Genomic DNA, 27,031 nt, shown 5'->3' on the forward strand with positions numbered 1-27,031 from the left:
AGGCACTGTTACTATACCGACCACAGGCCAACATTGAGAGATCCTTGCTTAAGCTAATTGTGGAGCCCAGAGGAAAAGAGGCACATGTCAAATCTGGTCTGCCATCTAGTGTCCACTCCACTAACTGCTAACATAGTGGCATTTACCTATTTCTCACCAGTAGCATGATACAAATCCCTGGTATTCCAGTACTAGACATATCTAGTCGAAAAGGGGCCCGTGCGACTTGTGGCATGTACCTCACTTCCACTGAGCACCCTCAATTTTTTTACTATAGATTTAATTCTGTCTGAATGCTATACAATCAATTTTATGATTGTATTGAATTTAATTGCTTACCGAAATTCTTCTGTAAAAATCGCAATCAGTACAATTTGTATGACTAAATGGTGACCTGTACATACTTTTTTTTTTGTAATGCTACATAAATGAACCCTGTCCTGTTGAAACATATTTTTCATTCATCATCATTATTATTATTATTATTATTATTATTATTATTATCCTTTATTTATATGGTGCAACAAGGGATCCACAGCGCCCAATTACAGAGTGCATAAACAAAATAATCAAAACAGGAAAATAGTGTCTTACAGTTGAAGACAATATAGGACAAGTGCAGGGTAAATAAACATAGCTACAGCAGCAGACGACACTGACATAAGTATCAGGGTGGCAGAAAACCGCGGTGTTAGGTGCCGGCAAAGAAGGTTTAAGTACGAGAAGGAACAACATGAGGGGTTGAGGGTCCTGCTCGTGAGAGCTTACATTATAAAGGGGTAGGGCAGACAGACAGGGGTGACATAGATGGGGTAGAGAGAGAGAGAGCATGGAACATAGGGTCAGGATGAGAGCTGGCTGGGTTTGGTGAAGAAGTGGGTCTTCAGAGCCCATTTGAAGTTAAATTCACCCTCATAAAGCAGTTTGTATTCATATTAATATTAGTTATTAATAAACTACATTTTGCTACTAAACTATAAATATTTGGATTCACAATCCCTCCCATTTAAGTGATTTTATTTATCGAATGCAGTACCTATGTGGACTAATATAACCTAGTGAATCAATTCATGGCATTACCAGCAGGTGGCACTGCTGACTGATTTTTATTTAACTTTTTTGTCTTCCCAGTTTTATTTTCCATATGTTTTAATGGTCTTGGTTTAGCCTTCATTTGATTAACACTGAGTTTAGATTACACGATGTAGTTATTCATATATAAGGGCTAATGTTACATATTGCTTCATATTCACATTCAGCTTATTTCATATTAATTTATATTACATCTCCTGTTTTTTTATTTTGTATTTCAGGGGATCTCGTGGTATTGGAGGGAACCCTGGCTTCCAGTTGGCTTCAAGGGAGGAATTGTTGGGGCTCAAGAGGATTTTTCCCACTGTCGTGTGTCCAGGAATTTTTTCTCTCCTCCACAAGCCGTCAGCTTTGCCAAAACTTGACGGTTGAACTCCCAAGTCATGCAATTGGACAGGCAAAGGCAATAATGGGACTCTCCGCCCAACTGGAAGAGGAGTTAGATTTTAGGGAAGGAGATATCATCACCATAACTGGAGTTCCAGAACCTGGTTGGTTCGAGGGGGAACTTAATGGAAGAAGAGGAATTTTCCCAGAAGGTTTTGTGGAACTGTTGAACCCTTTAAGAGTTGCAGACAGCAGCCATCTCTCTCATGAAGTCGAGGACTTTAACCATAATGAGTCTACTGAGATAATCCCAACAAAGGACAATAATAAAATCATAGAGTTTGAAGATGAAGAGGGGACTTTTGCAATTGCCTTGTACAAATTTCAGGCTATGGAGCAAAGAGAACTTGATTTTGATGTAGGAGACAGAATACGAATAATTGGCACATTAGAGGATGGGTGGCTGGAAGGTGAATTATACGGAAATAGGGGAATTTTTCCATACAGATTTGTAAAATTTGAGAAAAAAGAAAACATTTCTCATGAGGAGCAATCAAAAAGTTCTGTTCCAGTAGCTCCAATCTGTTATCTTGACATGTCTCCTGTATATGAACACAGTGGGACAGATCCCCATTATTGGGACGTTCACATAGACAATTCCTCCTCATCTACAACTCGTGGAACTCAAGAGAAATCCCAAAGTCAAGAACAAAGTGTAGTATGCAATAATGAAGTCATTCAAAACGACTATGATAAAATACACAGTTCTTCAACACCTCAGCTACCTCCTAGTCCACAAAATAAAACACACAGTCCTCTTATACCACAAACATCACTGCAAAGGCCTAGTCTACTTACGACTGCGGTTAGAGACCTAAGAGGTAGAACCTGTTTATCAAATGGTGCACAGGAGAAATGGTCCTTGAAGAAGTCAATGTCTTTAATGACCACTGATGAAGTATCTTATGTCCAGAATAGTTCTAATGAAAGGTCAAAAAACATAAATAACAGGAAAAACAGTGCTCCACTTCAAGACATAGTTCACTGGCTGGAGGACCAGAGGCAAAAATCAAAAACCTCTTCTAGTTCCAAGGCAAAACGCGATAGCCCAAACTCTAGGAACAGCCCGTGGACTACAGGGCGAGAGAGCCCAGTTAATGATGCACATAGAGGGAATACCGGACCTGATCTTATGGACTTGGATTCCCGGCTCACTGAGCAACTTTCACAATTTGAAAAAAGTCTCTCAAATCCTGGAAAAAACGGTAACAACAAAGTTTCACGACATTTTTCAATTGTGGACTATAATTCTGAAACGGACATCATGCGGGGATCGCCACAGATGCTAAAGCTTCAACGATCCCCTGAAAAAAGAAAAAAACTAAGACCTCCACCTCCACGTCCTCACAATCGATCCAGCTCCTCTTCTTACTTGCCTTCAACGAGCAACTTACATAGAACTGAATATACGGAAAATACATCCCCAGCTCTTGCACTCCGACCATCTAGACCTGCTCCCTTGCCTCCACCAAACAGTCAGAGAAACACGCCATCGCCGAAACTGCCACAGAGACAGAACACTGCAACCGATGAGAACTTCATACTCTCTGACGTTCCAGATGTGATGGATACACCGGATGACTTAGAGCAGGTGGACAAGGAAGACAGCTCCCCTTGTCCGTTTTTACTCTTAAAGATAGAAGATTTGGAAAGGGAATTGGAGGTGTACAGAAATACCCGAGAAGAGCTTTGCTTAATGCTTGAGGATGAAGACCAGGATGAGATGACAAGAGCAGAGACGATCGAGAATTTAGAGTTTTGTGATTCAAACATTGAAAGCTTGGACCTGGAGCTACAGCAACTGAAAGGTGAGTCTGTTCTTCAATATAAAACTGTACAGAAAATTTGCTTGTTTTAGTTTGATAGTTTTACCTAAATTTCTTTGTTATTTATAAGATGTTTATAACGGTTTAAGTGAGTAATGGGTGTGTATGTTAGTGTTCACTCTAGGCTGTTTTAGCAGGGCGCCGCGCCCTGCCCGTTTTTTAACAGGCAAAACCCGCCCTGCCCCTTTTGCGGCGCCCTGCTAGAACAGCCGCCCGCTCCATGCCCTCCCGGCGTGTATAGATGCCGTGCGCATGCGCGCGGCATCCATTCACGCATTGGGAGAGGGCTGGGGGAAGCCCAGCACCGACGGAGGTGCTGGGCACGCCCCCAACAGTGACGTCGCCGGCCACAGACGCTCTCTATAGTAGCGTCTGTGGGCCGCACCGCCCCCTAAAATGACGGAGGCGTGGCCACGCCCCCTAATTTGCGTGGCCGCACCCCCCATTTCGGACGCGCGCGCACATGTGCCACCGGAGTCCGGCGCCCTGCCCCTTTTCACTCCTAGAGTGAACACTATATATTGATAATGTTGTCGCTGTTTGGTCATATTGCTTTCCAATTTGGCAACAGATGTTCATTAAGTGGGACATGTGCGTTGGGTGTTGTTGGCACTTTTCACATTTTAAAGCTGATTCAGAGTTTATATTCTTACCATTTATTTATATAGCGCACACATATTCCACAGCACATAAAGAGCATATAAGTTCATACAAATCACCCTCTGCTCCAGTGGAGCTTGCAATCTATACTGCCTATCAAATGAACACGCATACTGTACATATGTACTAGGGATAATTATGTCAATAACCAATTAACCAGTCATTTTCTGGATCGTGGAAGGAAACATAACTACTCCACACAAATAGGACCTTGGTGGGAATCAGTACCAAGACCTCAGTGCTGTGAGGTAGTAATGCTAACCACTATGCCATCTGTGCTGCCCAATGGGAGCAGAGCTAAAAATGGTCCATATTTGTACCTGGCAAAACCAGGGGCAGAGCACAGAGTTTTAAAATGGGGAGGCTTGTCTCCTAGCTGAACTCTAAATTGTAGTGTCAAAATAAAGATGCCTAGTATTTGGGTTACATGCAAACGCAGCCAGTATTAAGCCTGCATACAAGAAAATAATTTGTACCATTTGTATTGCAGCTTGGGTTTGTTCCAGGTGCAACGTTGGTGCTTTTTTGTTTTTCTTTGTTCCCAACTTTGAATCAGCCCTTTTATCTTCTTAAATGGTAGAATAATGGATTTATTAAATAATTTTCTCTGACGTCCTAGTGGATGCTGGGAACTCCGTAAGGACCATGGGGAATAGCGGGCTCCGAAGGAGGCTGGGCACTCTAGAAAGATTTATGACTACCTGGTGTGCACTGGCTCCTCCCACTATGACCCTCCTCCAAGCCTCAGTTAGATCTTGTGCCCGGCCGAGGTTGGATGCACACTAGGGGCTCTCCTGAGCCCTTAGAAAGAAAGTATAGATTTACGCCCGCTCATTCAGATGGCAGACACAGATGTCGACACGGAGTCTGACTCCAGTGTCGACAAGGTTGAGACATATACACAATCCACTAGGAACATCCGTGACTTGATCCCGGCAATAAAAATAATGTGTTACACATTTCTGACATTAACCTCTAAAAATGGGGTTTTTATGTTTGGGGAGAAAAAGCAGGCAGTGTTTTGTTCCCCCATCAGATGAATGAATGAAGTGTGTGAAAAGCGTGGGTTCCCCCTGATAAGAAACTGGTAATTTCTAAAAAGTTACTGATGGCGTACCTTTTCCCGCCAGAGGATAAGTTACGCTGGGAGATATCCCCTAGGGTGGATAAGGCGCTCACACGGTTGTCAAAATAGGTGGCACTGCCGTTTTAGGAACGGCCACTTTGAAGGTACCTGTTGATAAAAAGCAGGAGGCTATCCTGAAGTCTGTATTTACACACTCAGGTACTAGACTGAAACCTGCAGAGCGTGCTGCTGCAGCGTGGTCGGTGACCCTGTCAAACATACTAGTTTGCTAACATGAGAACATATTAAAGACGTCGTCTTATATATGAGGGATGCACAGAGGGATATTTTGCCGGCTGGCATCCAAAATGAATGTAATGTCCATTCTGTCAGGAGGGTATTAGAGACCTGTCACTAGACAGGTGATGCTGACCTTAAAAGGCTCATAGAGATTCTGCCTTATAAGGGTGAGGAATTATTTGGGTATGGTCTCTGGGACCTCGTATCCGCAGCAACAGCTGGGAAGAAATATTTTTACCTCAGTTTTCCTCACAGACTAAGAAAGCACTGTATTATCAGGTACAGTCCTTTCGGCTTCAGAAAAGCAAGCGGGTCAAAGGCGCTTCCTTTCTGTACAAAGACAAGGGAAGAGGGAAAAAGCTGCACCAGTCAGCCTGTTCCCAGAATCATAATTCTTCTCTCGCTTCCTCTGAGTCCACAGCATGACGCGAGGGCTCCACAGGTGTAGCCAGGTACGGTGGGGGGCCGTCTCAAAAGTTTCAGCGATCAGTGGGCTCGCTCACAGGTGGATCCCTGTTTCATTCAAGTAGTATTTCAGGGGTACAAGCTGGAATTCGAGATGTCTTCCCCCCGCCGTTTCCTCAAATATGCCTTGCCGACAACTCCCTCAGGCAGGGAGGCTGTGCTAGAGGCAATTAATAAGCTGTATTCCCAGCAGGTAATACTTAAGGTGCCCCTACTTCAACAAGGACGGGGTTACTATTCCACACGGTTGGGGTACCGAAACCGCATGGTTCGGTGTGACCCTTCTTTATATTTAAAATCCTTGAACACATGCATAAAAAAATTCAAGTTCAAGATGGAATCGCTCAGGGCGGTTATTGCAAGCCTGGACGAGGGGGATTACATGGTATCCCGGGACATCAAGGATGCTTACCTGCATGTCCATATTTACTATCCTCGTCAGGAGTACCTCAGATTTGTGGTACAGGATTACCATTACCAAGTCCAGACTCTGCCGTTTGGACTGTACATGGCACCGAGGGTGTTACCAAGGTAATGGCCGGAATGATGATACTCCTTCGAAAAAGGGGAGTTTTAATTATCCCGTACTTGGACAATCTCCTTATAAGGGCGAGGTCCAAGGAGCAGTTGCTAGTCGGGGTAGCACTATTTTGGAAAGTGCTACAACAGCACGGTTGGATTCTAAACAGTCCAGAGTCACAGCTGGTTCCTACGACACGTCTACTGTTCCTGGGGATGGTTCTGGACACAGACCAGAAATAAGTGTTTCTCCCGGTGGAGAAAGCCAAGGAGCTGTCATCTCTAGTCAGAGACCTCCTGAAGCCAAAACAGTTATCGGTGCATCATTGCACGCGAGTCCTGGGAAAAATGTTAGCTTCCTACGAAGCAATCCCATTCGGCAGGTTCCATGCAAGAACTTTTCAGGGGGACCTGTTGGACAAGTGGTCCGGATCGCATCTTCAGATGCATTAGGCTGATAACCCTGTCTCCAAGGACCAGGGTATCTCTACTGTAGTGGCTGCAGAGTGCCCATCTTCAAGAGGGCCGCAGGTTCGACATACAGGACTAGGTCCTAGTGACCATGGATGCCAGCCTTTGAGGCTGGGGGGCAGTCACACAGGGAAGAAACTTCCAGGGACTTTGGTCAAGTCAGGTGACTTCCCTACATAAATATTCTGGAACAGAGGGCCATTTACAATGCCCTGAGTCAGGCAAGGCCTCTGCTTCAAAACCTGCCGGTCCTGATCCAATCAGGCAACATCACGGCAGTCGCCCATGTAAACCAACAGGGCGGCACAGGAAGCAGGATGGCGATGGCAGAAGCCACAAGGATTCTCCGATGGGCGGAAAATCATGTGTTAGCACTGTCAGCAGTGTTCATTCCCGGAGTGGACAACTGGGAAGCAGATCTTCTCAGCAGACACGACTTCCACCCGAGAGTGTGGGGACTTCATCCAGAAGTCTTCCAAAGAATTGTACACCATTGGGAAAGGCCACAGGTGGACATGAAGGCGTCCCGCCTCAACAAAAAGCTATAAAAGATATTGCGCCAGGTCAAGGGACCTTCAGGCGATAGCTGTGGACGCTCTGGTAACACCGTGGGTGTACCAGTTGTTTTATGTGTTCCCCCCTCTGCCTCTCATACCAAAGGTACTGAGAATAATAAGAAGGCGAGGAGTAAGAACGATACTCGTGGTTCCGGATTGGCCAAGAAGAGCCTGGTACCCAGAACTTCAAGAAAATGTATCAGAGGACCCATGGCCTCTGCCGCTCAGACAGGACCTGCTGCAGCAGGGGCCCTGTCTGTTCCAAGACTTACCGCGGCTACGTTTTGATGGCATGGCGGTTGAACGCCGGATCCTAAAGGAAAAGGGCATTCCGGAGGAAGTCATTCCTACGCTGATTCAAGCCAGGAAAGATGTAACTGCAAAACATTATCACCGCATATGGCGGAAATATGTTGCTTGGTGTGAGGCCAAAAAAGGCCCCAACAGAGGAATTTCAACTAGGTCGATTTCTGCATTTCCTACAAGCAGGAGTGTCTATGGGCCTAAAATTAGGCTCCATTAAGATACAGATCTCGGCTCTGTCGATTTTCTTCCAGAAAGCATTAGCTTCAGTACCTGAAGTTCAGACATTGTAAAAGGAGTGCTGCATATTCAGCCCCCGGTTGTGCCTCCAGTGGCACCTTGGGATCTCAACGTGGTGTTGAGTTTATTAAAATCACATTGGTTTGAACCACTAAAAACCGTGGATCTAAAATATCTCACGTTGAAAGTGGTCATGTTATTGGCCTTGGTTTCGGCCAGGTGTGTATCAGAATTGGCGGCTTTGTCATATAAAAGTCCTTATCTGATTTTCCATATGGATAGGGCAGAATTGAGGACTCGTCCCCAGTTTCTCCCTAAGGTGGTATCAGCTTTTCACTTGAACCAACCTATTGTGGTGCCTGCGGCTACTAGGGACTTGGAGGATTCCAAGTTACTGGACGTAGTCAGGGCCTTGAAAAATTATGTTTCCAGGACGGCTAGAGTCAGAAAAATTGACTCGCTATTTATCCTGTATGCACCCAACAGGCTGGGTGCTCCTGCTTCTAAGCAGACTATCGCTCGCTGGATCTGTGACACGATTCAGCAGGCGCATTCTGCGGCTGGACTGCCGCATCTTAAATCAGTGAATGCCCATTCCACAGGGAAGGTGGGCTCATCTTGGGCGGCTGCCCGAGGGGTCTCGGCTTTACAACTTTGCCGAGCTGTTACTTGGTCAGGGGCAAACACGTTTGCAAAATTCTACAAAATTGATACCCTGGCTGAGGAGGACCTGGAGTTCTCTCATTCGGTGCTGCAGAGTCACCCGCACTCTCCCGCCCGTTTGGGAGCTTTGGTATAATCCCCATGGTCCTTACAGAGTTCCCAGCATCCACTAGGACGTCAGAGAAAATAAGATTTTACTCACCGGTAAATCTATTTCTCGTAGTCCGTAGTGGATGCTGGGCGCCCATCCCAAGTGCGGATTGCCTGCAATACTTGTATATAGTTATTGCCTAACTAAAGGGTTATTGTTGAGCCATCTGTTGAGAGGCTCAGTTATATTCATACTGTTAACTGGGTATAGTATCACGAGTTATACGGTGTGATTGGTGTGGCTGGTATGAGTCTTACCCGGGATTCAAAATCCTTCCTTATTATGTCAGTTCGTCCGGGCACAGTGTCCTAACTGAGGCTTGGAGGTCATAGTGGGAGGAGCCAGTGCACACCAGGTAGTCATAAATCTTTCTAGAGTGCCCAGCCTCCTTCGGAGCCCGCTATTCCCCATGGTCCTTACGGAGTTCCCAGCATCCACTACGGACTACGAGAAATAGATTTACCGGTGAGTAAAATCTTATTATTACCACTAATTGACATAATTATCTTTCATATAGAAAAACGAGCGAAAATGCAGGTGCACACTCTAATTACTAAGTACTACTAATCAGACTAACTCTAATAAACTCTGCAATATGACAGAGTAAATTTGAGGTGCTTAGCAGAATTCTGGCCAAGAATATTTGCTCATCAACTACGACCAAGTGACCTCGTCTGCTGGGTCCCTGACACAGGGCACTGGACCCCCCCAGGCCAGCACAAGCCAACCGCCCCAAGGCATCACACTAGTGAGAGGGGATGGTATCGGGATCCTGGCACTTGGTATTCCAGCATTTATAATACCAACAGTGCCTAACCACCCCTTCCCGCAGCCTAAACCTAACCCTCCATCCCCCGTATCCTTACCCTAACCCTCCTCGGTGATGCCTAACCCTAACCCCTCTCCCCGCAGCCTAAATCTCCTGACTGGATCCCAGTGAGAGGTTTAAGTGTTATATTATATAATATAAAACATTAAAACATCTCCCACTGAGAAACATGGTGGTAAAAGCCAGAACGCTGTGAGATTTTCCTCTGCTTCAGGGTCTGTAAAACCCATCATAGAATGTAAAATGAATTGAGCACGATATAGACCAGGGGGAGATTTATCAAATTTTGTAGAGAGATAAAATGTAGACGTTGCCCATACGAATCTAGAAGATTCTGTCATTTTACAGGCATCTGCAGTGCTGTTATTCACACTGCCGACACAGTGAAACACCACTCAGTCTGTACCACAGACACCCGACTGCAACTTTAACCGCACAGGAATTAGGGCCCTCATTCCGAGTTGTTCGCTCGGTATTTTTCATCGCATCGCAGTGAAAATCCGCTTAGTACGCATGCGCAATGTTCGCACTGCGACTGCGCCAAGTAACTTTACTATGAAGAAAGTATTTTTACTCACGGCTTTTTCTTCGCTCCGGCGATCGTAATGTGATTGACAGGAAATGGGTGTTACTGGGCGGAAACACGGCGTTTCAGGGGCGTGTGGCTGAAAACGCTACCGTTTCCGGAAAAAACGCAGGAGTGGCCGGAGAAACGGTGGGAGTGCCTGGGCGAACGCTGGGTGTGTTTGTGACGTCAACCAGGAACGACAAGCACTGAAATGATCGCACAGGCAGAGTAAGTCTGGAGCTACTCTGAAACTGCTAAGTAGTTAGTAATCGCATTATTGCGAATACATCGGTCGCAATTTTAAGAAGCTAAGATTCACTCCCAGTAGGCGGCGGCTTAGCGTGTGTAACTCTGCTAAATTCGCCTTGCGACCGATCAACTCGGAATGAGGGCCTAGGTTCAAATATGTACAAAGATGCAGATGAAGCAGACGGAACTTGACACCATAGCACTTCGTATACAGATTCAGATTCATTGGCTCACAGATGTATAAGTGTCTATGTAACTATGTATGAGGACACATCTGTAGCTTGCTGTAAGTAACTCTGTATTAAGGAGAACCCTGGCCGGAGTGGAGTACACACCCTGAGCGAGACTCCCAGTTACAGATCTGGCTGCAGTCCCTCTCTGCTATTGTTACTGTACTTGACTCACTGCAGAATGTGACCCGGCCTCTCCCTCACTTTGACCTCTCCGTGTCCACAGCTGGTGAGATAGAATAGTGTGTAAGTTGCCGTGTCCTCCCACAGAAACTGACTCTGCGGGCAATGTTATTCTTCCTAACCATTTATACGTGCATCCGTTATAAGATAACAGACCAGTCTTGTTAGCACCCCCCATAACAGCAGCTTTTCAGGCGTCGGGTATGGGATCCCGGCGGTGAGAATACCGACGCCGGGTTCCCGCCCGCCAGAATGCCGGCTGCATGGCGAGCGCTAGAAAGTCCCTTGTGGGCTTTCTGCGCTTGCCACGATGCAGGCCCGCTGCGCTCGCCACAGGTTCTATTCCCACTCTATGGGTGTCGTGGACACCCACGAGTGGGAATAGCCCTGGCGCAGCTTTCTGCATTCTCGGCGTTCGGGATCCCGGCGTCAGTATTCTGACCGCCGAGATATTGACTACATCCGTTTTCAGCTTCCCGGTCTGTATGGTGTCTGCACGGGACACGAGAGTGCTACAGACCTCAGAGGCAAATATTAATGTGGGAAGTCCACACCTGTGCATTATATTTATCATTTCCTGTCCTTCCGTAACCTTCTCAATGGAATAATTATGTTTAAGTGCATGATTATTCCAATCCCCTAAGGAAATGCCAAAAAAATGATCAGACATTAATTAGTTACTGATGTGAAGGAGATTATATAGTATATGTTATTATTAATAGGGAGTGTGGTAAATTGATATCTACAGTATTTGTTCCAAACCTAATAAGTTTAGGTGATTGTCATCTGTCTCCAGAGCTCTGATTAACAGCAGGGCAGATGGGACAGTTTTCCCCGGGGGGTTGGGGGGGGGGGGGGCACCATGGCATATGCACACTGGGGTTTGTCTGTGGCATAATGTGAACTAGGGGCACTACAGTGTCTTTAACACATTTGTGGTGCTGGGAGTATTTACACATTAGACGTTTTAATAACATGGACAATGTTATTGGTAGGGGCCCCCACAAACCTTAATCCGTCCCTTCTTGTCCCGTAATGTTTTACCACCAGCTAAATGGAAAAGCTGATGAGAGACTGTAAACAGCGGGGATATAACAGCGGGGTCTTCTGGGCTGAAGAGGGTAACAGTGATTGGGTGTGACATTTGTGGATTTTAATTGCTGGGGGTGGTGCAGTCCCTTTAACTGTTTCTTCGCTGAGGTCAGGAGACATTGTCATAGGCCGTCATGGGACCGTGTCTTTAGAGGCCAGATTCTCTTATTCCATAGGAAATATTCCTGACTGTACCAAGCAGAAAGTTTTCACACGTGACGGCCAAAGTCGTCCTTTGTTTCTGCAGGACAAAGCAAGTGCATTCAGTTACAGGTGGCATTTATCTTCGACGGTGAAAATGCTGACGGCATTATGTTGATGAGACAAATCTGACACGGTTGTAATGTTTTAAACATTAAAGCAAAGCGTGTCTACATTATAACTATAAAAATGATGCTTTATTGTTATGTTTAAAGTTATAATGCTGACTCTGTGAGTTGCGTTATCACTACCCCGCCCCCTCGCTGTACTGTGCAGCGATTCGCTGCTTTGTGCCGCAGTGGGCGGGACCACGGTGGCGGAAGTGTATTTGTATAACTTCTCTAAGACGGGCACAGTAGCATACACTTTACAGAGCGTATTTTATCATTCAGTCTGTGCCCCAGAGGAGCTTACAATCTCTATGACATACTACACACTAGGATTTATTTAGTCTGAAGCCAATTTACCTACCAGTTTGCTTTTGGAGTGTGAGAGGAGGAAATGTACACAAACATGGGAAGAACATACAAACTGCACAGAAATAGGGTCCTAGTCAGGAACCGGAACCTATAACCCCTACACTGAGAGGAACCGTGCAGAATAGAGCTTCACGTGGGCAGCTGTAATATACACAGTTTAGAAGTGGTCAACTCTGTGGATAAGCCATTGTACAGTTACTAAACTCTACAGCGGTGCAAGTGTCGCCCTACAGGGGATGGCAGCCTTGTTTACTGCAACACCAAAGGTGCTTTATCACCGTTCGTCATGGGCAATAAAGAATCACTCCTTGACACAATAGATCAATAAAGTTTTGTTGATACAGCTGAGTGCTACTGGTGCGGACTAGTTAAATTAATGGGTCGGACTTAGGGGATATGCCTGTAGCGGCTCATCTAAAACTCCAGATATTTCACCACCACTGATACAAATTAATAAAAGGATTTAAAAGTATAAATTGTACAATAAAAGGAAAGATAGCACAGCTTATGTTTCTGTTCTCCAGAAGTGGCAACGGGGTCCATGACATCTGGAGCGGCAAATAAATCCCCTGCTTGCGCATCCAAAAAGGTTGGGCATGGTCTCGCGGGGAGGGGATGTGGAGTAGTGGGAAATCCATGTTACATCACCCAGGGGGCGTGCCCAGCGTTTCTGGGGGAGGTGCCCCCGGAGACTCTGGCTGTACTGCCGGCTTCTCTTCAGTGACAACAGCTGGACGGCCTTTGGTCGTTTGGCATGCACCGGCGCACTGAGGCGCCGGCGCATGCACAGTTCCGACCTGATTGCTGCGCTGCGAACAACTGCAGCATGTGATCAGGTCAGAATGATCCCCTAAGTCCATATCGCACAGTGAGAATCGAAAAAGTCAAAATCTCAGCGTGTGTACACATCTTTATGGTGCCCATACACTTGTGAGATGTCTGGTACAATCCTACAATTTCGACTGCATCTGTGCGATAAATCGCAGGATTGTATTAACATCTTATGTACCATGCGACGCAATGTGTGAGCACACCGATCGAACCTTGCGTCTCAAGACCTTATGTGCTGCACTCAATATTTATCGGATCGCATGTGCGATCGCATGCTGTTTTCTCTTACGTCCTAGAGGATGCTGGGGACTCCGTAAGGACCATGGGGTATAGACGGGCTCCGCAGGAGACATGGGCACTCTAAAGACTTTAGGATAGAATGGGTGTGCACTGGCTCCTCCCTCTATGCCCCTCCTCCAGATCTCAGTTAGATCCTGTGCCCAGAGGCGACTGGGTGCATTGCAGGGGAGCTCTCCTGACTTTCTCTGAAAAAGACTTTTGTTAGGTTTTTTTATTTTCAGGGAGCACTGCTGGCAACAGGCTCCATGCATCGAGGGACTGAGGAGAGAGAAGCAGACCTACTTAAATGATAGGCTCTGCTTCTTAGGCTACTGGACACCATTAGCTCCAGAGGGTCGGAACATAGGTCTCATCCTCGTCGGTCGTCCCGGCCCCGCGCCGCCGCCCCCCTCACAGAGCCGGAAGATAGAAGCCGGGTGAGTATGAGAAGAAAGAAGACTTCAAAGGCGGCAGAAGACTTCAGATCTTCCCTGAGGTAATGCGCAGCGGTAACGCTGCGTGCCATTGCTCCCAACACACACACACACACACGGCACTGTATGGGTGCAGGGGGGGGGGGGGCGCCCTGGGCAGCAATTATTACCTCATAAACAGCACTGGCACAGATATTAGATACTGCTGAGGCAATATATATATATATATTATAAAACCCCCGCCAGTATAAACAAATTGAGCGGGACCGAATTCCGCCGTCGAGGGGGCGGGACTTGATCCTCCAGCACTAATCAGCGCCATTTTTCTCCACAGCATGCTGCAGAGAAGTGCTCCCAGACTCTCCCCTGCTGAACAATAACAGAGGACAAAAACGAGGGGGGAGCCACATTTATTTGGTGCAGATTGTACATATATTTATATATATAAAGCGCTATTTAGGCTGGGACCGTGTTTTCAGCATATTGTGGCGCTGGGTGTGTGCTGGCATTCTCTCTCTCTGTCTCTCCAAAGGGCCTTATTGTGGGTCAGTCCCCATATTTATTTATCCCAGTGTGTGTGGGGGTGTCAGTACGTGCGTGTCGACATGTCTGAAGCGGAATTCTCGTCTTGGGAGGTAGCGGAGCAGATGGTGGTGGTGTCTCCGTCGGCACAGCCGACACCTGATTGGGTGGACATGTGGAATGTTTTGAATGATAATGTGGCTTTATTACAGATTGGAAAAAGCAGAGTCTAAAGACAAGCAGGGAATTAACCCATGGCTTTTACTGTGTCCCAGGACCCTTCAGGATCCCATAAATGTCCCTTTACCCAGTTAGCAGACACTGATACCGACACGGATTCCAACTCCAGTGTCGACTAGGATGATGCAAGGTTGCACCCATCGGTCGCGACAGTATTCAATATAGGTTTATTGCAATAAACGTTGTTTTGCATATCACAGAGGACTCCTCAGTCCCTGACACGAGGGTCTGCATATTTGAAGAAAAATAACCTAACTCATCTCATGAGCTGACCGTGTTATTTAAAACAGCTTGGGAGACTCCTGACATTAGACTGCAGGTTCCCAAGGGTATTATTATGGCAAATCCTTTCTCCTCAAAGGACAGGTTACGGTGGGAATCCTCGCCCACGCTGGACAAGGCCCTAACGCCATGGTCCAAGAAGGTAGCATTACCGTCCCCTGATACGGTGGCCCTATAGGATCCTGCGGATAGTAGGCAGCAATCTACCTTAAAATAAATTTTATGTGACTGCCAGAGCCCTATTTAGACCTGCAGTAGCGTCGGCATGGGTAGGTAACGCAATTACAGCTTGGGCTGGTAACTTGTCATCTAACATTGACACCCTAGATAAAGATAGTATGGTGTTGGCCTTAGGTCACATCAAGGACGCAGCACTATATATGAGAGAGGCTGCGAGAAATATTGGGTGTTTGGGTTCAAAGGCTAAGGCCATGGCAGGTTCTGCTACTAGGTCCCTGCGGACCCGTCAATGGACAGGTGATGCTGACTCAGAGAGTCATATGCAAGGGTGAAGTTTTATTTGGGGAGGACCTCGCGGACATGGTTTTCACAGCTACCGCGGGTAAGTCGTCTTTTTTTGCCTCATGCTCCCCCACAGCAAAAGGAAACACCCCAATAACAGATGCAGTCCTTGCGGTCACGTAAGTTCAGAAAGGGGCGTGGCTTTATTTCCTCGCCAAAGGTAGAGGTAGAGGGAAAAGATCACCGGCTACGGCCAGTTCACAGAAAAAGTGTCCTCCCCGGCCTCTACCACATCCATCAAAGAGGTGCTTCCACACCGATTTTCAAATCGGCCTTGCCAGCTACTTCCCCGGAGAGGAAAGTAGTATTGGCTGCCATACTAAAGCTGGGTCAACAGCAGGTGTTTATCATGGTTCCCCTAGTGCAACAGGGAAAAGAGTTTTATTCAGCCCTATTTGTGGTCCCAGAGCCGGATGGCTCGGTCAGACCAATTCTGAATCTAAAATCCCTAAACCTACATTTAAAGAGGTTCTGATTCAAGATGGAATCTCTCAAGGCAAAGATATCCACCCTGGAAAGGGGGGGATTTTATGGTGTCATTAGACATAAAGGATGCATACCTTCATGTCCCCATATATCCTCCTCATCAGGCGTACCTAAGGTTCGCTGTACAGGATTGTCATTACCAGTTTCAGACGTTGCCGTTGGGGCTTTCTAGTTTCTACGGGCCCAAGAATTTCACCAAGGTAATGGCGGAAATAATGGTACTCCTGCACAAACAAGGGGTCACAAGTATCGCATACTTGGACGATCTCCTGATAAAAGCGAGTTCAGGGGAACAGTTATTAAAGACAGTGTCTCTCTCCCTGAGAGTACTACAACAGCACAGCTGGATTCTAAATTTACAAAGTAGCAGTGGGTTCCGACAACTCGGTTGTATTTGTTTGGGCATGATTCTGGATACAGAAAAACAGAGGGGGTTTTCTCCCGGTAGAAAAGAGCCCAGGAACCCCAGAACATGATCAAAGACCTGTTAAAGCCTATAAGAGTGTCAGTCCATCAATGCACTCGAGTGCTGGGAAAAATAGTGGCGACCTACGAGGCCATCCCCTTCGGCAGGTTTCATGCGAGGACTTTTCAGTGGGACCTTCTGGGCAAGTGGTCCGGGTCCCATCTTCAAATACATCAGAAAATAACTCTGTCCCCCAGGGCCAGGGTGTCTCTCCTGTGGTGGCTGCAGAGTGCTCACCTTCTAGAGGGTCGCAGGTTCGGCATTCACGACTGGGTTCTGGTGACCACGGACGCGAGCCTCCGAGGATGGGGAGCAGTCACACAAGGAAGGAATTTTCAGGGACTATGGTCAAGCCAGGAGGCTTGTCTACACATCAACATACTGGAATTGAGGGCCATATACAACGGCCTACGACAAGCGGAGAATCTTCTTCGCGACCTACCGGTTCTGATTCAATCAGACAACGTCACAGCTGTGGCTCATGTAAACCGCCAAGGCGGGACAAGGAGCAGAGTGGCAATGGCAGAAGCCACCAGGATTCTGCGCTGGGCAGAAAATCACGTAAGCGCTCTGTCAGCGGTATTCATTCCGGGAGTGGACAACTGGGAAGTAGACTTCCTCAGCAGACACGATCTCCATCCAGGAGAGTGGGGACTTCATCAAGAAGTTTTTGCATAGATAACAAGTCTTTAAGGACTTCCTAAAATAGACATGATGGCGTCACGCCTCAACAAGAAGCTTCAGAGGTATTGTGCCAGGTCAAGGGACCCGCAGGCAGTAGCGGTGGACGCCCTGGTGACACTATGGATGTTTTCAGTCGGTCTATGTGTTCCCTTCTCTTCCTCTCATCTCAAAAATATTGAGAATCATAAGACGAAAAAGAGTGCAGACAATACTCATTGTTCCAGATTGGCTTCGAAAGGCCTGGTATTCAGATCTTCAGGAGATGCTCACAGAAGGTCCTGGGCCTTTTCCTCTCAGGGAGGACCTTTTGCAGCAGGGGCCCTTCGTGTTCCAAGACTTACCGCGGTTACGTTTGACGGCATGGCGGTTGAACACTGAATCCTAGCTGGAAAAGGTATTCCGGAGGAAGTCATCCCTACTCTGATAAAGGATAGGAAGGAGGTGACGGCGAAACATTATCACCGTATCTGGAGGAAGTATGTTTCTTGGTGTGAAGCCAAGCATGCTCCTACGGAAGATTTCCACTTGGGCCGTTTTCTCCACTTTCTACAGACAGGAGTGGATATGGGCCTAAAGTTAGGCTCCATTAAGGTACAGATTTCGGCCCTATCTATATTCTTCCAGAAGGAATTGGCTTCTCTCCCAGAAGTCCAGACTTTTGTAAAGGGAGTGCTACACATCCAGCCTCCTTTTGTGCCCCCAGTGGCACCATGGGACCTTAACGTGGTGTTACAGTTCCTAAAATCTCACTGGTTTGAGCCTCTTCATACAGGTGAATAAAAATTTTCTCACTTGGAAGATGGTCATGTTGTTGGCCTTGGCATCTGCAAGGCGGGTGTCCGAATAGGCGGCTTTGTCTCACAAAAGCCCCTATCTCATTTTCCATGTGGATAGAGCTGAGTTGAGGACTCATCCCTAATTTTTGCCCAAGGTGGTGTCATCGTTTCATATGAACCAACCTATTGTGGTGCCTGTGGCTACGGGAGACTTGGAGGATTCCAAGTCCCTTAATGTAGTCCGGGCCTTAAAAATGTACGTAGCCAGGACGGCTCAGATTAGGAAAACAGAGGCACTGTTTGTCCTGTATGCAGCCAACAAGGTTGGCGCTCCTGCTTCTAAGCAGACTATTGCTCGCTGGATCTGTAACACGATTCAGCAGGCTCATTCTACGGCTGGATTGCCGTTACCAAATTCAGTAAAGGCCCATTCCACTAGGAAGGTGGGCTCTTCTTGGGCGGCTGCCCGAGGCGTCTCGGCTTTACAGCTTTGCTGAGCAGCTACTTGGTCGGGTTCAAACACTTTTGCAAAATTCTACAAGTTTGATACCCTGGCTGATGAGGACCTAATGTTTGCTCAATCGGTGCTGCAGAGTCATCCGCACTCTCCCGCCCGGTCTGGAGCTTTCGTATAATCCCCATGGTCCTTACGGAGTCCCCAGCATCCTCTAGGACGTAAGAGAAAATAAGATTTTAAACCTACCGGTAAATCTTTTTCTCCTAGTCCGTAGAGGATGCTGGGCGCCCGTCCCAGTGCGGACATATTTCTACATGACTTGTATATAGTTGTTGCTTACATAAGGGTTATGTTACAGTTAAGATCAGTCGTTGGCTGATACGGTTTTGTTTATACTGTTAACTGGTTGCGTATGTTCCAGGTTATACGGTGTGGATGGTGTGGGCCGGTATGTATCTCGCCCTTAGATTAACAAAAATTATTTCCTCGTACTGTCCGTCTCCTCTGGGCACAGTTTCTCTAACTGAGGTCTGGAGGAGGGACATAGAGGGAGGAGCCAGTGCACACCCATTCTATCCTAAAGTCTTCAGACTGCCCATGTCTCCTGCGGAGCCCGTCTATACCCCATGGTCCTTACGGAGTCCGCAGCATCCTCTACGGACTAGGAGAAAAAGATTTACCGGTAGGTTTAAAATCTTATTTTTACCACATTCTATTTATCGCACTGCGACGTGCAATCTGTGTGATATTTAGCTCACTTCCTGGACACATGATTGTATGCGCATCAAATGCACAAAAAGCACTATCGATGGGATTTATCGCAATGTGAGCTTCAAGGGAAATCGGGCCCGATATCACATCGCATGCAATCGCACAAGTGCATGGGCACCATTAGACACATAGGGAAAGCAGTGTGCTAGGGATCTCACAGTAGGACCAGCGATGTGTGAAGAGAAGGGGGCCGTGTGCAGTCTCTATGCCCCCCCCCCCTCAGCAGATGCTGGCACTATGCCAAAGTCTGAGTGTGCGCAGCTCTCCAGGAACACGGACGAGGGGGCCTGGGTGCACCCATTATACACCTATGAGTACAGTATAAGAAAGCATATGTGGACAGTCGTTTTATTGACAAATTTGCATTTTTCTGAAATATGCTTACAAATGATTCTATTTTTGCGTTTAAAAAAACAAACAAAAAAAACTATTGCTTTTATGTACAGCGGTTCCAAAATTGTTTATTAAATCACAATTATATTCCATTCAAATGTGTTGCTTTGCTAAATTTTAAATTACTCCAGTAAGATGCGAAACCATCAAAGTATATACCCCTGAGCAATGCCAGAATAATAAACCCATCAAATAAGTGTGAGTAGGGCAGACTAGATGGGCCAACTGGTTCTTATCAGCCTCAAACTCTGTGTTTGTGTGTAAGTGACTGATAATGAAACAAAACTCCACATTGTTATATAATCTCCTCATTTAGGGGTCTATTCATGAAGCAGTGAAAAGATTGGAGAAGTGAGCCATGGCAACCAATCAGCTGCAGATTATAAATGTTACTGCAATGCTGATTGGTCGCCACAGGCAGCTTCTCCACTGGCTCACTTCTCCACGTTTTCACTGCTTCATGAATAGACCCCTAAATATTACACCTAAAAATTAATCGAATAAAAACATTTTAAAAAATCCTACTTTATCCTGCGCCTGTAATACGCAGTGCAAGATTTGATTTTGGAAGTTGACCCAAATGTGCAGTTACTTGGTGCTGGCGGGTGTAGGGTTAATATGCTGGGGGAGGGGGTGGAATCCTGTGCTCTCCCCTAACTCACAATGTGAGAGTGACAGATCCACTGGGACAGGGAGGGAGGGAAGAGAGAGATGAGGCTTCTCGCTGGCTTATGTCACTGGTGTATGCTGCAGCAATGCCTGCTTATTGGAAATAACATATGTTAGGTTATCATTTATAGGAATCATTTATTCTATTGCCTCACATTCACTGCAGCTTTTCTGGATAGACAGGCGCATTGCCTTTGAGAGAGCTGCAGGGCTCAGGTACCCCCAAAAAATGAGTGGAAAATACTATGTGCATCGCCAGGAAGCGGTAGCAATCACTGCAAAGGGGGACATTTGTTCCCCGTAGGCAGCTGGCATGGGCACAGACTGGGCCCCTCCAGCTGGCCCAAGTAATAAGTACCCCCCCCCCCATCTTTCAGCGCACCTGGGCAGGCATGGGTCTGGGACTCAAGGTCGACTCCACTTAGGTCAACACGGACAAAAGGTCGACATGAGTTTTTTTTTTGGGGGGTGTCGTTTTCTTTGTAATGTGACCAGGAACCCCAATTAGTGCACCATGTCCCCTCGTATGGCTCGCTTTGCTCGCCGTGCTCCCGGCAAGGTGCCTCGCTCCACTACCGCTGCGTTCGGCACAGGTTATCGTTCCCAATCATATTCCACGTGGATCGTAGAGTGTGAAAAAGTAAAAAAAATATTTTTATTTTTAAAAACTCATGTTGACCTTTCACCATGTTGACCTTGTTCATGTCGACCTTTTGTCAGTGTCGACCTATTTATGACGTCGACCTAATTTGTGTCGACCTGGAGTCCGGATACCGGCGGGCATCACCAGGTTAGATTTGGCAGGACCTCTCATGCTGGGTGGGATGTATTAGACTTCTTTCTGCTAAAATTCACCTCAGGATCGCTCTCCATACATTGCTGCTTGCGCATGTTCTGGCCTATGGTAGTGCATGCGCGTTAGGACACTCGTGACATAAACCCAGAAGTCACTTCTTTGACAGGATGGCTCTTTTTCGGAAGAGTTGTCCCAGCAGGTAAGTAGTAACACCCTGTCTTGAATGTGATATAGGAGCATCTCTGTAGGTACTTGCACAGTTGCAATATTTGTGCCACCACTAACCATTGCTTTGAAATGCATTTTTTAAATCATATGATGTGGGGTAACAAGATCATCCTTTAAAGTTGTCACCAATGACAAGAATAGGGGTAGTGGAAGATCATGTAGGTCCAGCATTAGAGAGAGAGAGAGAGAGAGAGTGTGTGTGTGTGTGTGTGTGTGTGTGTGTGTGTGTGTGTGTGTGTGTGTGTGTGTGTGTGTGTGTGTGTGTGTGTGTGTGTGTAGGGTTTATGGGCAAAGAGAAACCCCTCCCTTTGTGTGTGTGTGTGTGTGTGTGTGTGTGTGTGTGTGTAGGGTTTATGGGCAAAGAGAAACCCCTCCCTTGTGTGTTCCTGCTGTTTTAGCACTGTACAGCAAATGTAGGTTTTTCTTTTCATTTATTTATTTACACTTCTTTATAAAGTATTACTGGTAATGTTTAGTACAGTGTTGTAGTACTATACAATACACAGCTTAGTTACGCAAAATACAAATGAGACGGAGGTAAATTTACTAAGCAGTGCTTTTCAATATCGCCGTGCATTTCGGTGGTTTGAGCAGCTGGATTTCAATTAAACATAATAATAAATACAAAACCAGGCTTGTTTTTGCATATACTATTATTGCCCATTTAAAACCAGCTTCCAAAACCAGCAGCATAGTACATTTATGCTTCATGTATTTTTCATTTTTACTAGAGGTAATAGCTGTGTGTAATATGTATAGGCTGTAAAATAAAACATGAGTATAATGACTCTGACGTTGTCAGGTGAGAGGAGACTGTAGTGCAGTGTCATGCCGTGTTCCCTTCCACACATGTCTGCGGCACACAGCTGGTACTGGATCTGACACGCGTGTAGTGTGAGACATAGGAATGTCTAGTGGGTGTATCACTGAGCACATTGCGGCTCAAGTACTAGGCTGTCTCTGACACGTAACTGCACTGTTCTATGAATCCTGTCAGCTGCCTCACACTCTGTGATGTTTACGTGTATTCCTGCATTACACATACAGTACAATGGCCCTCATTCCGAGTTGATCGGTCGCAAGGCGAATTTAGCAGAGTTACACACGCTAAGCCGCCGCCTACTGGGAGTGAATCTTAGCTTCTTAAAATTGCGACCGATGTATTCGCAATATTGCGATTACTAACTACTTAGCAGTTTCAGAGTAGCTCCAGACTTACTCTGCCTGTGCGATCATTTCAGTGCTTGTCGTTCCTGGTTGACGTCACAAACACACCCAGCGTTCGCCCAGGCACTCCCACCGTTTCTCCGGCCACTCCTGCGTTTTTTCCGGAAACGGTAGCGTTTTCAGCCACACGCCCCTGAAACGCCGTGTTTCCGCCCAGTAAAACCCATTTCCTGTCAATCACATTACGATCGCCGGAGCGAGGAAAAAGCCGTGAGTAAAAATACTTTCTTCATAGTAAAGTTACTTGGCGCAGTCGCAGTGCGAACTTTGCGCATGCGTACTAAGCGGATTTTCACTGCGATGCGATGAAAAAGAACGAGCGAACAACTCGGAATGAGGGCCATTGTGTCATACAAAGTGGTTCAGCTTCTTTGTTTTATTTTGGTTCATTGTTTACGTCATTTGTTTGTGTGTTTATGGTGTTTATGTTTACGTCATTTGTTTGTGTCTTTAGGTGGGTACACCTAATGAGCGACGTCGTCTAGTGTTTCCCCCTCCCGGGCCGGGCAGTCGGCGGCAGGGCATAAACACTGAGCGATATGACCACCATATCGCTCAGTGACGTCACGCCGTGGCCGGGCCGTGCAGGCAGCTCTTGGACGACAGTCCAAATTGAGCTGCATGCACGGCCGACGGCGATGGTCGTTAACAACCCGCGTGGCCACGCATTGCTCGTTGGCAGCGCCATACAGACTTGCCGAGAAAGTAAACGACGACGCTCAGGAAGGGTGAAGATGAGCGACGTTGTTTACTTTCTCGGCAAGTGTGTGTGCACCTTTTGTCTTTATGGTTTTTAGGTTTACGTCATATGTTTGTGTCTTTGTTTTTATGGTGTTTATGTGGCTTACAGACCTTTTGAAAGCTGCTATAATGTTCAGTATTCAGCAGCCTATCCATTTATTAGCATTTAGTGATATCAATACGTAACGAAGCTTACAATCTAGCTTAGGGTGACTACGGCAGGAGTTGTTCAATGATTTGTTTGAGAAATGGCAGTAACTGGATGCTATCATGCTGATTTGCTATTAACAAATATTGTATTATGTATTCTGTTGTTTTATACAAAAGACTATATTGTATTGTACCATGTTAATAATGATTATTTGTGGAAGTTTAGTTCTATGGTAGTCTATGGAGAATTCAGGCGCTAAGGCTTTACTCACTTATTTTACTAAATTATTAGTATCTAGTGCATAGGTTCTCAAACTCGGTCCTCAGGACCCCACACGGTGCATGTTTTGCAGATCTCCTCACAGAATCACAAGTTAAATAATTAGCTCCACCTGCTGACCTTTTACAATGTGTCAGGGAGTAATAAATACACCTGTGCACCTGCTGGTTTACCTACAAAACATGCACTGTGTGGGGTCCTGAGGACCGAGTTTGAGAACCTGTGATCTAGTGCATAGGTTCTCAAACTCGGTCCTCAGGACCCCACACTGTGCATATTTTGCAGGTCTCCTCACAGAATCACAAGTGAAATAATTAGCTCAACCTGTGGATATTTTACAATGTGTCAGTGAGTAATTAATACACCTGTGCACCTGCTGGGTTATCTGCAAAACATGCACTGTGTGGGGTCCTGAGGACCGAGTTTGAGAACCTGTGATCTAGTGCAGTAGATCGAGAATTTTTTGTTAAATCTAGTGGCCAGCTTAAAAGTGTAGGTGCCAGGGGATGTTGTTATGTGACCGGCGGTCTCATATACCCAACCCGGTGACAGATCGTCGTCCCCAACCAATATACAGTATGTGAAAACTTGTTTAGGAAAAATAGAACAAGCCTAAAAACCGACCTACAGTATTCCTGGTGTTTGGGAGAATTACAACTGTTGGGTAAATACATAAACCCAGCTTTGACCCCCCCCCCCCCCACACACACACACACACACAGCAATTGGTGGGATACACAGGTCTGAACTTAGGACAGTGCTTTGTTTATGGCACAATATTAGCAATTTTTTTTTCTCTATTTGAAACTTTCACAGGAAAGTTTTTTATATTTGACTAGCTGTATTACCCGTTCTTCGCACGAGAGTTTCTGATTTTCACGGTTGTAAATATAAATGAGTGTGAAACATTTGGTAAATCTATAGAGATGTAAATGTGAGACGTCTTAATGTAAGTAAATATTAATCCCTGGTTCTTGGCATTACTGAGGAGCACCCATAGCAGATACGGTAAAAAGTGACGGGACCATTTTTGTGGTTTATTAAATTCTACACACCTGAGGTGCAATCCAAATTTTGATCCGATTGTCCGTTTGGGCGTTATCGTTCATGCAGTGCAAGCCATGCATCGGTAATGACGTCATTATGTCAGCCCCCTTTTCATCCCACTTTTTTTTTATTCTAAGGCCCACATTTATCAAGCCTTGGAGAGTGATAAATATCACGGGGATAAAGAAACAGCCAAACAGCTCCTAACTGCCATGTCACAGGCTGTGTTTGAAAAATGACAGTTAGGAGCTGTTTGGTTGGTACTTTATCACCGTGCTATTTATCACTCACCAAGGCTTGATAAATGTGGGCCTAATTAGGTAGTTTTCCTATTTCCCACCTGAAGAAGACCAGATGTTAAATTTTATCTTCCTAACATATCGGGAAGAGAATTAGTGATGAGTCAGTGATACCCCTTTCAGACTGACAACAATTTCCTGGGTTATTGCACATGAACGCGCATCAACCCGGGAAATTTCTCAGTGTGAAAGGGTACAGGTACAATATCCTGGGACGAGCGTCCCGGGATTTCATCCCAGGTCTCGACCAGGGTTGAATCCGGCATCGTCCCGGGATGCGGTGTAGTGTGAATTGGCCCTACCCGGTATTCAGTACCCGGGACTGTTAAAAGGCCTCTCATTGGAGCTTCCCCAGGCTCAGAAAAGATGATGTCATCATCCAGAGCCCGGGGAAGCGTCCAGGAAGCGGAGGAGACAGTCATGGCGACCTGGACAGATCAGGAGGTGAAAGAGGCATAAATTGCGCCTTCCTCCTCCTCATAAAATATATGTGCAGTATACTGCACAGTGTGACAAGCTGCATCATGCTCTCACTGACTGCATTAAACATATGTAAAGCAGAAAGAATCACGAGCTCCGTCATACACACTGTTACTCCGCTGGCCATGACTGCAGCAATGCTGTGAGCAGGCCCTCCCCTCTCTTTGCTTTCCTATTGTGCCCTCATCTATGTGAGCCACGCCAGAAAAATGTCCATTTCTAATGACATACATATGCTTTTGCAGGGATTTCCCGGGATCAGCATGAATGGGGCTGTCCCGAGTCGATCCCAGGTCTAAGTGCAGTCTGAAAGGGGTCAATCCCGGGATGCGTCCCGGAACACATTCCCGGATGTGACACGGCTCTTTCAGTCTGAAAGGGGTATGAGTGAGTGAGAGTGCTTTCTGGTAAATTCCTGGGTCGAAGTCCCGGGAATTTCAACCCGAGTTGACCCTTTCACACAAAAAAAAGGATCCGTGTTTTTTCGGCAAATTTCCAGGTAGATCTCCTTCACCCGGGAATTTGCCTTTCTGTGTGAAAGGGTTATAACTGACCAAAAACTTTCACAACCCCGGTACCAATTACTGAATCTGCCCCTTTGTTCAACTCGGATCCCATATATTCGGGTGAGTTCAGATTTATATAAAACCGAACCGGACATCTCTAGTGTTTATTCCTAACTAGTTTCCAGCCTGTCGAAATGACGGAACAACAAAGTTGTAGAAGTAACTGGCCACGTGAGCTTACAGTCTAAAGTTGTGTGAGACATAATGAATTAAATGAAACTCATTTATTGAACTGCTATAAATCTATGCAACTACATTTTCACCTAACCTTAGTGAGACCAACGCTGACTGAACGCATCTGGCGATAGTTGTAACTTTGCAGTTGCAAAAAAAAATTTGAAGCTCGCGATTTGGTAGCTCGGGTTTTTTTTTTAATTAACTGTACTGTTCTATGGATTCTCCGTTCCCTAGAGTGTGTAAGTTTTAGAGATCTAGGGCCAAGTTTCACGTTTTCGCCTTACATTCCTGTTAACATAAGTATTAGTTGCCTGTGCTCAAATTGGACGTCTGTGTAGGAACCACTTGGGTGTGTTGTTTTGCTAAATTATTCTCTAAGGATTTGTTACTTTTTGCCTCTCCTATTTGACCACTGCTTATATACCTCAGACAGACGCTTCTATTCCTGCTTCTGACATGGCTTTGTGTACGGTTATCAGTGTACCATTCTGGCAGATACTAGCCTATCCACTAGTCAGACTCTCTGCTGTCTTCAAGCCCTTCCTCCGTGCTGCGTCTGTAGAAGACACAGGTATTGCGTACGTCATAGAACTGTGTGCTGCTCTCTCGCTCAGAAAATTGCAGGTTGTATATGGATTGGACCCTTAAATTACCTGCGCCTTGTACCCTGTTTTCTTTCTTCTCTATATTGCTTGTC

At 46.2% G+C, this 27,031-nt stretch overlaps 1 protein-coding gene across 2 annotated transcripts in view; it reads left to right on the plus strand.

The window, feature by feature from the left end:
* Positions 1 to 27,031, plus strand: part of DNMBP (dynamin binding protein) — a 244,984-nt gene that overhangs the window by 130,535 nt on the left and 87,418 nt on the right. For both annotated transcript variants that reach the window (XM_063962255.1, XM_063962254.1), the window contains exon 4: positions 1,314 to 3,287. In XM_063962255.1, the coding sequence (XP_063818325.1) occupies positions 1,314 to 3,287 (1,974 nt within the window). The remainder of the gene's footprint in view (positions 1 to 1,313; positions 3,288 to 27,031) is intronic.

The sequence above is a fragment of the Pseudophryne corroboree genome, chromosome 3 (genome assembly GCF_028390025.1).
Source record: "Pseudophryne corroboree isolate aPseCor3 chromosome 3, aPseCor3.hap2, whole genome shotgun sequence".
NCBI classification, from domain to species: domain Eukaryota; kingdom Metazoa; phylum Chordata; class Amphibia; order Anura; family Myobatrachidae; genus Pseudophryne; species Pseudophryne corroboree.